At 41.0% G+C, this 14,786-nt stretch overlaps 1 protein-coding gene across 1 annotated transcript in view; it reads left to right on the top strand.

Annotated features, from left to right (window-relative positions):
- The window catches only part of LOC148481845 (uncharacterized), a 42,306-nt gene that overhangs the window by 23,902 nt on the left and 3,618 nt on the right, over positions 1–14,786 (top strand). The window contains exon 6 of the mRNA XM_088452917.1: positions 2,374–2,653. Coding sequence (XP_088309043.1) covers positions 2,374–2,653 — 280 coding nt within the window. The remainder of the gene's footprint in view (positions 1–2,373; positions 2,654–14,786) is intronic.

Below are 14,786 nucleotides of genomic sequence, written 5' to 3'. Positions count from 1 at the left end.
CCTTACTCATTCATAAAATCTTAGAACAAAATAGTATTGTCAGAAGGACGGTGGAAGATCTCAGGAGTCATGGTATTGAATTTCTTAGGGAACTTTGCATCTTGTAACTATTTACACTAATCACCACGGTTTAGAATTTATTATATCGCTCAGTAGGATAAATTCCATGCAAGCCCAGTGAGCTATGCTTTTCACAAGCTTCAACTTTGTGCTAAACTAGTGGCCAGGATCTGGAAATTAAAAACCAGGGATCTAATGACTTTGCCTATACTACCAACAAGAATAGTAACCCCTTCTGGTTTGAGAAAACTAAATCCTGTAGCCACCAGCTGAATTAAGAGTGGTGAAAGACCTGTTTCAATGCAAAAAGGACCGGATCTTGCAAGATGGTTCTTTAACTACATATTGTTGATTATACTGTACAGTACATGACTTCTCCTCATTAACAGACTAATCCTTCTACAGTATCATAACTCTCCCACTGTAGGTCATCTGGTTATCTACAATAACCTTGACTTAATTACCAAACAATTTTAGTGGCCATAACTTCCAAACTTTCACTGTCTATAGAGGGTTATTTTGTTATATTTGTTCTATATTTCTTCCTTCCTCCTCTTCTAAGAAATGTTCTAAATAGATAATCATGTTGTATTCATTCTAATGTAAGAGTATTATTATTACTATTAATTTATTATCTTCTATTTATTTGGCACCACAAGGGGTCTATAGTTTTTTACAAAGTACAGAAACAGTATGAACAAAACAAGAAAAAAGTGGCTTACATTGCAGGACATGGACAAGGTTTATAAACATTGCTGTATCTCCAATCTTAGGGGTATATTTACTAAAGTGAGAGTTTTTAGAAGTGGAGATGTTGCCCATAGCAACCAATCAGATTCTAGCTATTATCTTCTAGAAGGTGCTAGTTAAATGTTAAGTAGAATGCAATTGGTTGCTATGGGCAACATCTCCACTTCTGAAAACTCTCACTTTAGTAAATGTACATTTTAATACCCAAATAAGCAGCGGGACAGCAGAACCCAAGGGTTAGGTGTTGTTATTGGCAGTGGGTAGGAGATGATGGTATAAGTAAGGGAAGGAAAAGAACATGACAGCTTACAGTCTAAAGGGGAGTGGGGGACAAAAGACATAGGGGTCCCCCATATTTTCCAAAACCAGCACCCTTGGCCAAAGTATTATACCTGACCACTAGTCTGCCTTGGCCAGGGATCCCTTAGGAGGTAAGAACACCCCCAATTAAGTGGTTCCCCCAATCCAGGGCAATCCAGGCCATGGGTGGTAGCCTGGGCTCTCCACGGCACCCCTGGCAAGTGGGTGTCTGGTTTATTGTGTGAACGTGTAGTGTAAAAAATAGATGTACGTAATAATATTGTATTATGCTGGAGAACTACAGGTCCCAGCAAGTCTCCCCCGCATGTTGCTACTTGGAGAACCACAAGTACCAGCATGTGGGGCAATAAGGGCCTGTTGGTACATCTAGTTCACCTGCAATAGAAATAGTAAAACAAGCACAAGACACACACACCATGAAAATAGAACTTTATTTCACTCAAACTCACACATACTTATTTACAATCCCTGATCATGACCTCTCTTCTCCATGTAGGCATCCATGTCTTCTTAACACTAAAAAACCCAAAGTCTCGAGACATGGACATAAGTACAATCCTCTAAGGACGGTACTTCTTGAATGACAGCTCACTGAGCTCCAAGAAATGCCTGGGCTGAGCGTTCATTGGCTAAGAGAGGTGAGCCTCTGCCTCTCTCAGCCAATGAAAGGTTCCTCACCATTGACTTCAATGGTGAGTACAACTAGGTAACCTTTAGTTTTATTGAACAATATTCTTAGTAAATTTGTGAGTAATATTCCTGTCTATGGAAAGTACTTGCGAGTTGGTTCGATGGTTTATAACTTCTATTTGCATATTTTGCCATCTTTTTCTGTGTGGAATCGTGATTTTGCACTTGTGTTTGCCTTTAGTAAATCTCAGAGTTTAAAAAAACAGGGAAAATTTGCACGGGAATGCAATCTCGGCCAGCCACAATTTTTAGTAAATATACCCCTTAGTTGGGTTCATGGAATCCAGTTGGATATAAACTTTAGACATGCTAAATATGTGAAAAACTATTAATGTGTAGTGATGATAAATGCTTCAGTGGCAAAACTCTACCAAATGAGTCTGTTCAATGGAGCAGCAACATTCAACCATATGTGAAAACCTTTCTAACAGGCATTAAATTAAGAACATTCTCTTTCTATAGCCTATGGCGATGCCCAGAGCGGATAAATGTTAAGTGTATGATGTAGCTCAGTGATATATTTCTGCTCACTTGTCTTCCACGTGCCCCCAGGCTGTACAGACATCATCAAGGTCTACCATCGGCATCTTCTCTAGATCGGAGGAGAGCGACTACTCCTGGCTGCGGGCGCTGCTGGTAGCCGGGGACTCTGGGTGTAAGGACGTCAGATGCTGTCGGATTTCTAGCTTTGATGATGAGACATTCAGAGAGGTCGCCTTTCAGTGTAAATTCGGGATCCTGTATCACACTATGAAGAGCGGGAAGCTGCGTATCACAGATGTAGAGAATGCGCTGTATCATGAAGAGCTGGAAAAGCTGTCAGCAAAACTTGGTGAGAGACTGTAATGCAAACTAGGGGGTCTATTTATTAAGTTAAAATAAACCCTTTTTCTGGTGTAAACCCTGGAGAAAGGTCTTTCCTCAACTTTTTTAAATGTAATAGGGGCTTTTCTGCTTACATCACCATAGAGATGTATGCGGATGGAGACATAACGCAATTTAGCAGTCTACAAGAAGCTTTGCCATGAGATGGCGTTACCATATATCTGTCTATAGGGGACTTGATAAAATCCCCACTGGATCAGCTATTGCAGGAACGGCAGAATTGAGCTGCTGGTGAGGGTGAGAAAACTTTTACTTAGCAGTGGGATGTTTGTGGTGGCTGCGAAAGGTGCCCTAGACTGATAAATAGCGCCAATGCCCCTATGAGATAAATGGTGAAACATGCTAAAAAAATGTAGTACGGAAAATACAAAATGTAATAAAAAAAAGTCTATAAACCAGAGATTCTCAAATGCGGTCCTCAAAGCTCCCCAACAGGTCAGGTTTTAGAGATATCAATGGTTAAGTACAGCTGACTTAATTAGTACCCCAGTCACTTTGATTTAACCACTTGTGCTCAACCATGGATATCTCTAAAACCTGAACTGTTGGGGAACCTTGAGGACCGCGTTTGGGAACCTCTGCAATAGATACTTAAATCAGGTTCCTTCCTCCTGTACTCTCTGAGTTTCTCCTATGGTAACCCACATGGTTTCTGATTCATTTGCATGCAGAAATCTAACCTATGCAAAGCCTTTATTGTGTTATATCCCTTCATAAAGCAACATTTTATATATGTCTCCTATCCCTACTGTGCTCGGGGGACGCGCAACATTCATTATTCATCATATTACATAAATATTAATATTATTATGAGCAGTTCAGTCTGACAAATGTGAGTCATAAATATCCAAGTCCAGCATCAGACTGACTAGAAATAACCCAACTCTATTTGGGTCTGGCAGGACACAACTTACTTTTCCCATAATCTGATCTCTGATCTGTTCCTTGGTTGCTGTCAGGCTTCTGACTGCCTGTGAGTCATAGACTTTCTCATGTCTTTGCCCATAATTTTTATGTCAGATGCAATAGAACTCCCAGAACCCCATGCCCATGAATGATGGACTACTCAGGTAGGACAGCTGTTGCCTTTCGTGGTTAGAGCTACTGTATGGGGGGAATGTACAATGGACTCTGCAGTCAGTCCAGCATTCCATGCAGGGCCGTAACTAGGGTAGTGCTACCAGTGCCATGGCACAGGGCACCGCAAAGCAGGGGGGCACGCTTTGGACCTATAAATTTTACTGTTTATTGTCATTTTCACTTGTAGCTTCCTCTTCTTTTATCCCCCGCATCTCCTGGCCTCCTCTATCTCTTCCCTGGCCCTTCCCCATGAGGCCATGGCCCTCTCTCAGGTGCTCTATATTATGTCCCTTTTTATCCCCAGCATCTCCTGGCCTCCCCTATCTCTTCCATGGCCCTTCCCCATGAGGCCATGGCCCTCTCTCAGGTGCACTATATTATGTCCGTATTTATCCCCAGCATCTCCTGGCCTCCTCTATCTCTTCCCTGGCCCTTCCCCATGAGGCCATGGCCATCTCTCAGGTGCACTATATTATGTCCCTATTTATCCCCAGCATCTCCTGGCCTCCTCTGTCTCTTCCCTGGCCCTTGCCCATGAGGCCATGGCCATCTCTCAGGTGCACTATATTATGTCCCTATTTATCCCCAGCATCTCCTGGCCTCTCCTATATCTTCCCTTGCCCTTCCCCATGAGGCCATGGCCCTCTCTCAGGTGCACTATATTATGTCCCTATTTATCCCCAGCATCTCCTGGCCTCCTCTGTCTCTTTCCTGGCCCTTCCCCATGAGGCCATGGCCATCTCTCAGGTGCACTATATTATGTCCCTATTTATCCCCAGCATCTCCTGGCCTCTCCTATCTCTTCTCTGGCCTTCCCCATGAGACCATGGCCCTTTTTTGGGTGTTATCTCCCTATTTAAAAATAGGGGGGGCGCCAATGCTCTTTCTGGCACAGGGAACCATAAAGTCTAGTTACGGCTCTGATTCCATGTCCATAGGGCACATTAACCAAGGTATGTAAGTGTGTCTTTTATTTTCTAAGGGGTTTATGTAGCAGCCTATGAGATGGAGGATCCAGGAGCATTCCACCGAGTCTGGCCATATTTTTTAGGCGGCAATCATTTGAAAGGAAACATTAGATTTGTGTTGCCTTTTAAATAATTGGCACTTTAAAAATATGAGCAGATTCCCCAGAATCTCACCAGAGAATACTACATAACCCCCTATGTCTTTATTGCTGTCATGTATTTCATGGTCCATTAGTCTGTTTGATTTCCCAGGTCCTGGTGCTGTGTGTAAGGTTGGTCATTCACTTGTGGCATTTTACAATCCTGGGAATACCCTCAGTGGCAAATGCAGGATTTCTAGAGGGGGGTTTCCAAATGCCTGATTTTAGAGTGAGTGTGGCCAGTCCATGAAGAGGGCAGAATTAGCACTTAACCAGCTTTAATATGAGTCATACAAAGTGTATAGTGTGTCATAATTCCAGCATATACAGGACCAGTGATCACAGTAACCCATTATATATGTCATACATAGTGTATTGTGTGTCATAATTCCAGCATGTACAAGACCAGTGATCACAGTAACCCATTATATGTGTCATACATAGTGTATTGTGTCATAATTCCAGCATATACAGGACCAGTGATCACAGTAACCCATTTATGTGTCATACATAGTGTATTGTGTGTCATATATCCAGCATATATAGGACCAGTGATCACAGTAACCCATTATATGTGTCATACATAGTGTATTGTGTGTCATAACTCCAGCTTATACAGGACCAATGATCACAGTAACCCATTATATGTGTCATACATAGTGTATTGTGTGTCATAATCCCAGCTTATACAGGACCAGCGATCACAGTAACCCATTATATGTATCATACATAGTGTATTGTGTGTCATAATTCCAGCATATACAGGACCAGTGATCACAGTAACCCATTATATGTGTCATACATAGTGTATTGTGTGTCATAATTCCAGCATATACAGGACCAGTGATCACAGTAACCCATTAGATGTGTCATACATAGTGTATTGTGTGTCATAATTCCAGCATATACAGGACCAGTGATCACAGTAACCCATTATATGTGTCATACATAGTGTATTGTGTGTCATAACTCCAGCTTATACAGGACCAGTGATCACAGTAACCCATTATATGTATCATACATAATGTATTGTGTGTCATAACTCCAGCTTATACAGGACCAGTGATCACAGTAACCCATTATATGTGTCTTACAAAGTGTATAGTGTGTCATAATTCCAGCATATACAGGACCAGCGATCACAGTAACCCATTATATGTGTCATACATAGTATATTGTGTATCATAATTCCAGCATATACAGGACCAGCGATCACAGTAACCCATTATATGTGTCATACATAGTGTATTGTGTGTCATAATTCCAGCATATACAGGACCAGCGATCACAGTAACCCATTATATGTGTCATACATAGTATATTGTGTATCATAATTCCAGCATATACAGGACCAGCGATCACAGTAACCCATTATATGTGTCATACATAGTATATTGTGTGACATAATTGAAGCATATACAGGACCAGTGATCACAGTAACCCATTATATATGTTATACATAGTGTATTGTGTGTCATAATTGAAGCATATACAGGACCAGCGATCACAGTAACCCATTATATGTGTCATACATAGTGTATTGTGTATCATAATTCCAGCATATACAGCACCAGTGATCACAGTAACCCATTATATGTGTCATACATAGTGTATTGTGTCATAATTCCAGCAAATACAGGACCAGTGATCACAGTAACCTATTATATGTGTCATACATAGTGTATTGTGTGTGTCATAATTCCAGCATATACAGGACCAGCGATCACAGTAACCCATTATATGTGTCATACATAGTGTATTGTGTGTCATAATTCCAGCATATACAGGACCAGCGATCACAGTAACCCATTATATCTGTCATACATAGTATATTGTGTGACATAATTGAAGCATATACAGGACCAGTGATCACAGTAACCAGTTATATGTGTGTCATACATAGTGTATTGTGTCATAATTCCAGCATATACAGGACCAGCTATCACAGTAACCCATTATATGTGTCATACATAGTGTATTGTGTGTGTCATAATTCCAGCATATACAGGACCAGCGATCACAGTAACCCATTATATGTGTCATACATAGTATATTGTGTGACATAATTGAAGCATATACAGGACCAGTGATCACAGTAACCAGTTATATATGTGTCATACATAGTGTATTGTGTCATAATTCCAGCATATACAGGACCAGCTATCACAGTAACCTATTATATGTGTCATACATAGTGTATTGTGTGTGTCATAATTCCAGCATATACAGGACCAGCGATCACAGTAACCCATTATATGTGTCATACATAGTGTATTGTGTATCATAATTCCAGCATATACAGGACCAGCGATCACAGTAACCCATTATATGTGTCATACATAGTATATTGTGTGACATAATTGAAGCATATACAGGACCAGTGATCACAGTAACCCATTATATGTGTCATACATAGTGTATTGTGTGTCATAATTCCAGCATATACAGGACCAGCGATCACAGTAACCCATTATATGTGTCATACATAGTGTATTGTGTGTCATAATTCCAGCATATACAGGACCAGTGATCACAGTAACCCATTATATGCGTCATACATAGTGTATTGTGTGTCATAATTCCAGCATATACAGGACCAGTGATCACAGTAACCCATTATATGTGTTATACATAGTGTATTGTGTGTCATAATTCCAGCATATACAGGACCATTGATCACAGTAACCCATTATATGTGTCATACATAGTGTATTGTGTGTCATAATTCCAGCATATACAGGACCAGTGATCACAGTAACCCATTATATGTGTCATACACAGTGTATTGTGTGTCATAATTCCAGCATATACAGGACCAGTGATCACAGTAACCATTATGTGTCATACATAGTGTATTGTGTGTCATAATTCCAGCATATACAGGACCAGTGATCACAGTAAACCATTATATGTGTCATACATAGTGTATTGTGTGGCATAATTCCAGCATATACAGGACCAGCGATCACAGTAACCCATTATATGTGTCATACATAGTGTATTGTGTGTCATAATTCCAGCATATACAGGACCAGTGATCACAGTAACCCATTATATGTGTCATACATAGTGTATTGTGTGTCATGATTCCAGCATATACAGGACCAGTGATCACAGTAACCCATTATATGTGTCATACATAGTGTATTGTGTGTCATAATTCCAGCATATACAGGACCAGTGATCACAGTAACCCATTATATGTGTCATACATAGTGTATTGTGTGTGTCATAATTCCAGCATATACAGGACCAGTGATCACAGTAACCCATTATATGTGTCATACATAGTGTATTGTGTGTCATAATTCCAGCATATACAGGACCAGTGATCACAGTAACCATTATGTGTCATACATAGTGTATTGTGTGTCATAATTCCAGCATATACAGGACCAGTGATCACAGTAACCCATTATATGTGTCATACATAGTGTATTGTGTGGCATAATTCCAGCATATACAGGACCAGCGATCACAGTAACCCATTATATGTGTCATACATAGTGTATTGTGTGTCATAATTCCAGCATATACAGGACCAGTGATCACAGTAACCCATTATATGTGTCATACATAGTGTATTGTGTGTCATAATTCCAGTATATACAGGACCAGTGATCACAGTAACCCATTATATGTGTCATACATAGTATATTGTGTGACATAATTGAAGCATATACAGGACCAGTGATCACAGTAATTAGCCATTAAATGCGGCAGTATGGCCATCCTGCCTGAGGTGAATGTATTTATGTTAGATGTGGGCACCATTCCAGAGTATTAGAGCAAGTCCGGGAGCCTGGAGGAGCAGCAGAAGAACCTAGCACTTGCCTGGACATATATGTACATATTGGACTCTATAGCAGCATATCCCTAACAGTGAATGTTTTCCAGATCTCCTAGTTGGTGCACAGGTTATTTATTACTGGCTGACACATGTTAAAAGATCCACAGTTGGTGCTAATTATTTCATTTGTGATACTGTAAAGAAAATGCAGCACTAGTAAAATTCTATTACATTACTATTTCTACTGTGGTCATGGTGTGGGCTGGGGAGGGGGGTTTCCAGGCAGACGGAAACCCCCTCTGCATTTGCCTATGACCCTGGTGGTTCTCTACATTCCATTTAATGCTGCATTTTTCGTGACTGAGCATAAAGTCATATACCCTTATATACTGTAGAGATGATGTTGGTAGGGGGCATGCCTTAGCTCTAATCTAAATTCTAGTATAAAAATGCACCTGCTCACTAACATTGTGTAACATGCAACCATAGATAGTATGTTTTCCAGCACAGTAAGTGAATAAATACTTTTGCATTCCTTGTAGTGGCATATCTATAATACCACAACAAAACAGGTGCTAACCTGTTGGGCAATCTAAACAAACACAGCAATTAACTGACAGCTGCCACCATATAATATGAGGAGAACTGGACGCCCCAAAAATTAGGAATATATAGTGAAAACAAATGAGGCGCTAGTCAGTTAAATTATTTATTAATATTAAAAAAAATCATATATACCCTAAATATAAGATAAAAAAGTATAACACAAATACAATTTAATAATCACAATTAAAAAGTTGCACCTTGAAAAAAAAAAAAGTGTTCCTAGTTAATACGCATTACTGAGCTCTAGAATTAATCAGAAAATTGATGGAGCAAATGTACTTAAATACTATTAGTAAGCAAAACGGAAGATTATTGCTGTTTTGTGGAAGAAGCAATTGAGAGTACGATGCTTAATACATTCTTAAACTTGTATGTCAATCCTGTGATTCCATTGTATACTTGTGTCATCCATAAATCCCTATTGTATCCCCTCTCCATTAAGTTGCTATTCAGAGCCAAAAGACACAATCAGTTTGATATTGTTGCAAGTTCTAAACAATGGCATGCATGCATAAAACTGCCCCTCTTATATTACTCTATCCCTTACGGTTTACCCCACGGACCTTCTATTCAGAGTGAAGCTGCTATATGGCTCGTACTGTTATTCTCCTTGCAGGAGCCGGAATGAATGCAATCCACTTACTGTATTGTTGTGATACAATTTAGCTCACATGGAGAAAAAAAATTGGAGGTCTTGGGATGTATCAGTGGCTTCATCAGGAAAGACCCACATTGCACACAGCAGACCCACATTGCACACCCTGCACTCCTTTATTCAATACTTTCCTCTCCGGAGTCCCGCGTCAGCGGTAGCAGCGCTGTACAAATTGCTGGGAAAATGGCCACAGTACCATTTCCCTAGTGACCTGCATATGTGTAGTAGATTCTTGCACAGACTAGTGCCCAGAGTGTACTGCTGTTCTCAGTGCGATGCCAGCCACTGGGTAGAGTGGGAAGGGGGGGGGAGCCCGGATGGTGACTGCACATGGTCCATCCTCTCTTAAAACGCTGAACTGTGCAAACTAGTTAGTTGGTAAAAAGTTGCACAGCACATGTATCCAATGATGGGTACACGCAGAGTTGCATGGATTGAGATGCATATTGGGCTTGATTTAGAGGTGTACGCGTCACTAATGAAAACACATTTGCTATTTTGGCGCTTAGCAATTGCTAAATACGTTAATGCATCAGTCTGTTGAATTTGTACTGAGGTGCCCACCGGACCCCTCGCAGCTGCCCGCAACTGTGTACACAGACGCAGCATTAGACACAGATCTTAAAAACATCAGCTCCTCAAGTGAGTCTATAGTCACTCAGAATGGCCGCCGAAGCTAAGACGCTGGAGGTTTGTTCTCTGCCTCCGCGATTAGACACTGGCTAGTACACGCCCGGGAAATGGCCCCAACACACGTGTAACCACCCACAAAATGGTCTCTTCCTGTCCATCAATTGTGAGGGAATGCTCACAGCAAGCGCGATCACAATTCATTCGCTGCACGTGCGCAATGCAGCTGTGACGCATGCGCAGAGCAATGATAATCGCTGAACTGTGTGAACATCGGCAGAGCGTTGAGCTCTTGATCAGGCCCATTATCTTAAGTGTATGGGAAATGGGGTGTTCTTGGATGGTGACTGGGAGATGATTATTCAGATGTACAGAGATCACCCGTCTTATGGGCTTGTTATGGGAGAGTCGCAGGCGTGTTGCTTAGCTGGATGCTGTCTCAGGTAATTCATCGTTTACATCGGAGGCCGTAATCTGACAGAGAATCTGCATTTACCATAAGGCTGGTGCAGGCTTCCATGGTGCATATGTTGGTTGCGTCTAATGTGGGACCGAGCATGACTGGCGTGTCTGACACTGGTCATCTCAGCGCTCGCACAATCAGACGCCTCGCTGTACAGCAGGGAAGGGCTTTGTAGCAGCCTTAGCATAAAGTCACAGGTGCGACTACAGCAAAAGGCGCACAGACAGGCAGCAGCGTTTGTCTCAGAATCAGGCCCGTTGTGTACAAAGGGCCTGATTCATCATGGATCACAATTGCAACCATGTACGCAGAGCGGTCGATGGTGGGTACTGAGCATGCATATGCATTGCACTGCGTGTGAGTGATGTCAGGTCAGCGTTTGGGGACGGGGGAGTGGTCAGAGGAATGCAGGCGTGCCTGTGCATTTGGATGCAGTTACTTGGTTGCAGGGGCGTCTTAAGTGAGGAGGGGGCCCGTGTGCACTCCCCGTGCAGGGCCCCCTCCTCTCCCCCCAGTGGCCGGCAGCTGACTGACGCTGCTGGCCAGCCACTGGAGCATTAGTAGACTCCGGGCACTAGAGTGTGCCCAGAGTCTACTGCGCATGCACAGAACACCAGAAAAATGGCCGCGGTGGCCATTTTTCCGGTGTTCTATGCATCGCTGACAGCTGCTGCGGGACCATGGATAGGTAAGTTTAAAACAATATGGGTGCAGGGAGTGCAGTGCGGGGCCCCCCTGGACCTGGAGGCCCGTGTGCCCCACACACACTGCACCCATTATAGATACGCCACTGCTTGGTTGTGCATAAGTCACTGCGATGGCATATGCAGCTTGTGTGCTCACTGCGTGCGACCAGGATAGCAATGTCTGCGAAAGGTCAGGGCTGCTGTAATTGTGTGTGAGGGGCCGATGTTACTCAATGTTCCCGATATATACGCAGGACTGCAAGGTATTACGGATGTGAGATAGCGGTAGTGGGCGTGTCTGTGCTCGCTATGGGCGTCTCTATACTGGTTTGTGATCATAATCATTAGCATATTTTGCAGCATACCTGCAGCTGCCATCGCAATCCATAGTGAATCAGGCCCCAGAATGCAGTGGGTGCAGTAGTATAGTGATATTGCAATACTTAATTATGCATGCTGTGATACTGTATTTATCACATGAGAAGATCTGTGTAACCCAACTATCCAGTGCAATGTACAACATGAGCGTACACTGAACTGAGAATGAAGATAAGATTTACTACCTATGAGCTGAAGGACATTTGTCCTATAAAACAGCTATAAAACTCAGTGTGAAAAAAGTTCTATTGATAAATAGGTCATAGTTATGTGATGGCCGATAGATGACACAGGTCTGTAAAATGTAAGGTATTGAAAGCTTTTTTATTAAGACATTATTTTCTTAATTATACTCCTGCACATCAAGAAATATTATATTTGCAAAATTACCACATCAAATTTACCTATAAGGGGGTTACATACATTTTTAAGAAAAAACAAGAAGTTTAATTGTTTTTTACATATTTATTGTGAAATACGAAGAAGTGAAGATGATATCACTGTGTTTTTGTCTTAATTACATAATAAAATAACAACAAAATCAAATAATAATAGAAACAAAACCATAATTATTGAAACAATTGTTAATATCTTGTTTTTTTTTTGTCTTCAAACTTTGTTTTGTCGCTTTTCACTTATAAGCTTTTTCTGTGTCGTCTCTGTGTATCATCCAGCAGTAGTCAGCAATCATGCTGATGTCCCAACGACCCTGGTATCTTCTTTCTACATCTTTAAAGTCTTGGTGGAAACGTTCACCCTGTAGTCTCCGAGATTATTCGGGAAATGCTCAATATGGGAATTCAAAAAATGTACCTTTAAACTCATATTGCAGCCAAGGTTTCTGTAACTATTAACCATTTCCCTGACAATTTCTTTGTAGTTTGGATCCTTGACATTGCCTAAAAATTTTGAAATCACTTGTTTGAACGAAGTCCGCGCCGAAAGTTCCACAATATTCATTATACGCCTGAAATGTTCATCTTTATTAACTTTCTAATGTCAGGGCCTGTAAAAATGCCTTCCTTCAGTTTAGCATCAGATAGGTTAGGGAATTTGAAAATGTATCCAGCTTTAGGCAGTGCTTTTACAAATTGTTTCATCAGTCCTAATTTTATACAGTCAGGTGCATAATTATTGGGACATTGACAGACTTTTCATATTTTGGCCTCTATTCACCACCGCAATGGTTTTGAAATGAAACAAACAAGATGTGCTTTAACTGCAGACTTTCAGATTTAATTTGAGGGTAATTACATCCAAATCAGGTGAACGGTGTAGGAATTACAACGGGTTCTATATGTGCCTCCCACTTGTTAACGCACATCTTGTCTGTTTCATTTCAAATCCATTGTGGTTTTGAATAGAGGCCAAAATATGAAAATTCTGTCAATGTCCCAATAATTATGCACCTGACTGTATGTAGAGGTGTACTGTATATGTACTGTGCGTGTGTAGTGTGTGTGTGTGTGTGTGTGTGTGTGTGTATGTGGTAGTAGGCAGGGGTTAAAATGAGCTGGCACAGGGAAAAACTGTATTGCATCTGTTGTATTTGGTTCCACCTTCGCCAGCTCACCTTGTAGCTGTAGCTGTTGTGTGTGTGTAATGTTCCTTTAGACAGTATGGGGTTTAGGCCCTTTGTAAATTTCAGCTCCAGGCCCATGTGGACCTTAATCTGGCACTGGGCGGGCGGAAGTTTTATGACGAGAACTGAATTGCAACGTTCTATACTACTGACTGAATTCATTTAAGACCATGTTTTATAATAAATGTTGGCAGAATACATTTATTACTTTAAAGAATATGAAAATAATGACTTATTCATAAATACACGTTTTGCAGAAAAACGTGATGTGATATGCAAAATCGGGAGTAATTTTCATGTTCAGAAGCCAAAAATCTATAAATATCACATAAATTTGTTAAAAAAGCTTTTTCATCGCAGACCTGATTCAACATTTCACGCAAGTGCACTGATGATCGCAGATTCCCGATTATCTGTGCATGTGCAGAACACATTCTGCGAGTGTGCAGAATGGGTCCTGCATAGTCGCAGGCTTACTCAGCTGCTTGGTAGCCTGGAGCCGTCCACCATAGAGACCATTGTCCACCTCCTGCTGCATTTGCATGACAGCAAGGATGGAGTTGCAAAGCTGCCTGCATGCATAAATCATATATCTATAGCCTGCGTGCATAAATCATATATCTATAGCCTGCGTGCATACATCATATATCTATAGCCGGCGTGCATAAATCATATAGCTATAGCCTGCATGCATAATTCATATATCTATAGCCTGTGTGCATACATCATATATCTATAGCCTGTGTGCATAAATTATATATCTATAGCCTGTGTGCATAAATTATATATCTATAGCCTGCGTGCATAAATCATATATCTATAGCCTGCGTGCATACATCATATATCTATAGCCTGCGTGCATAAATCATATAGCTATAGCCTGCATGCATAATTCATATATCTATAGCCTGTGTGCATACATCATATATCTATAGCCTGTGTGCATAAATTATATATCTATAGCCTGTGTGCATAAATTATATATCTATAGCCTGTGTGCATAAATCATATAGCTATAGCCTGCATGCATAATTCATATATCTATAGCCTGCGTGCATACATCATATATCTATAGCCTACATACATACATCATATATCTATA

Source organism: Taudactylus pleione, unplaced genomic scaffold, assembly GCF_031769625.1.
Source record: "Taudactylus pleione unplaced genomic scaffold, aTauple2 ptg000559l, whole genome shotgun sequence".
Taxonomy (NCBI): domain Eukaryota; kingdom Metazoa; phylum Chordata; class Amphibia; order Anura; family Myobatrachidae; genus Taudactylus; species Taudactylus pleione.
Note: the sequence above shows the minus strand (reverse complement) of the source record. Positions and strands in the feature narration are given on the sequence as shown.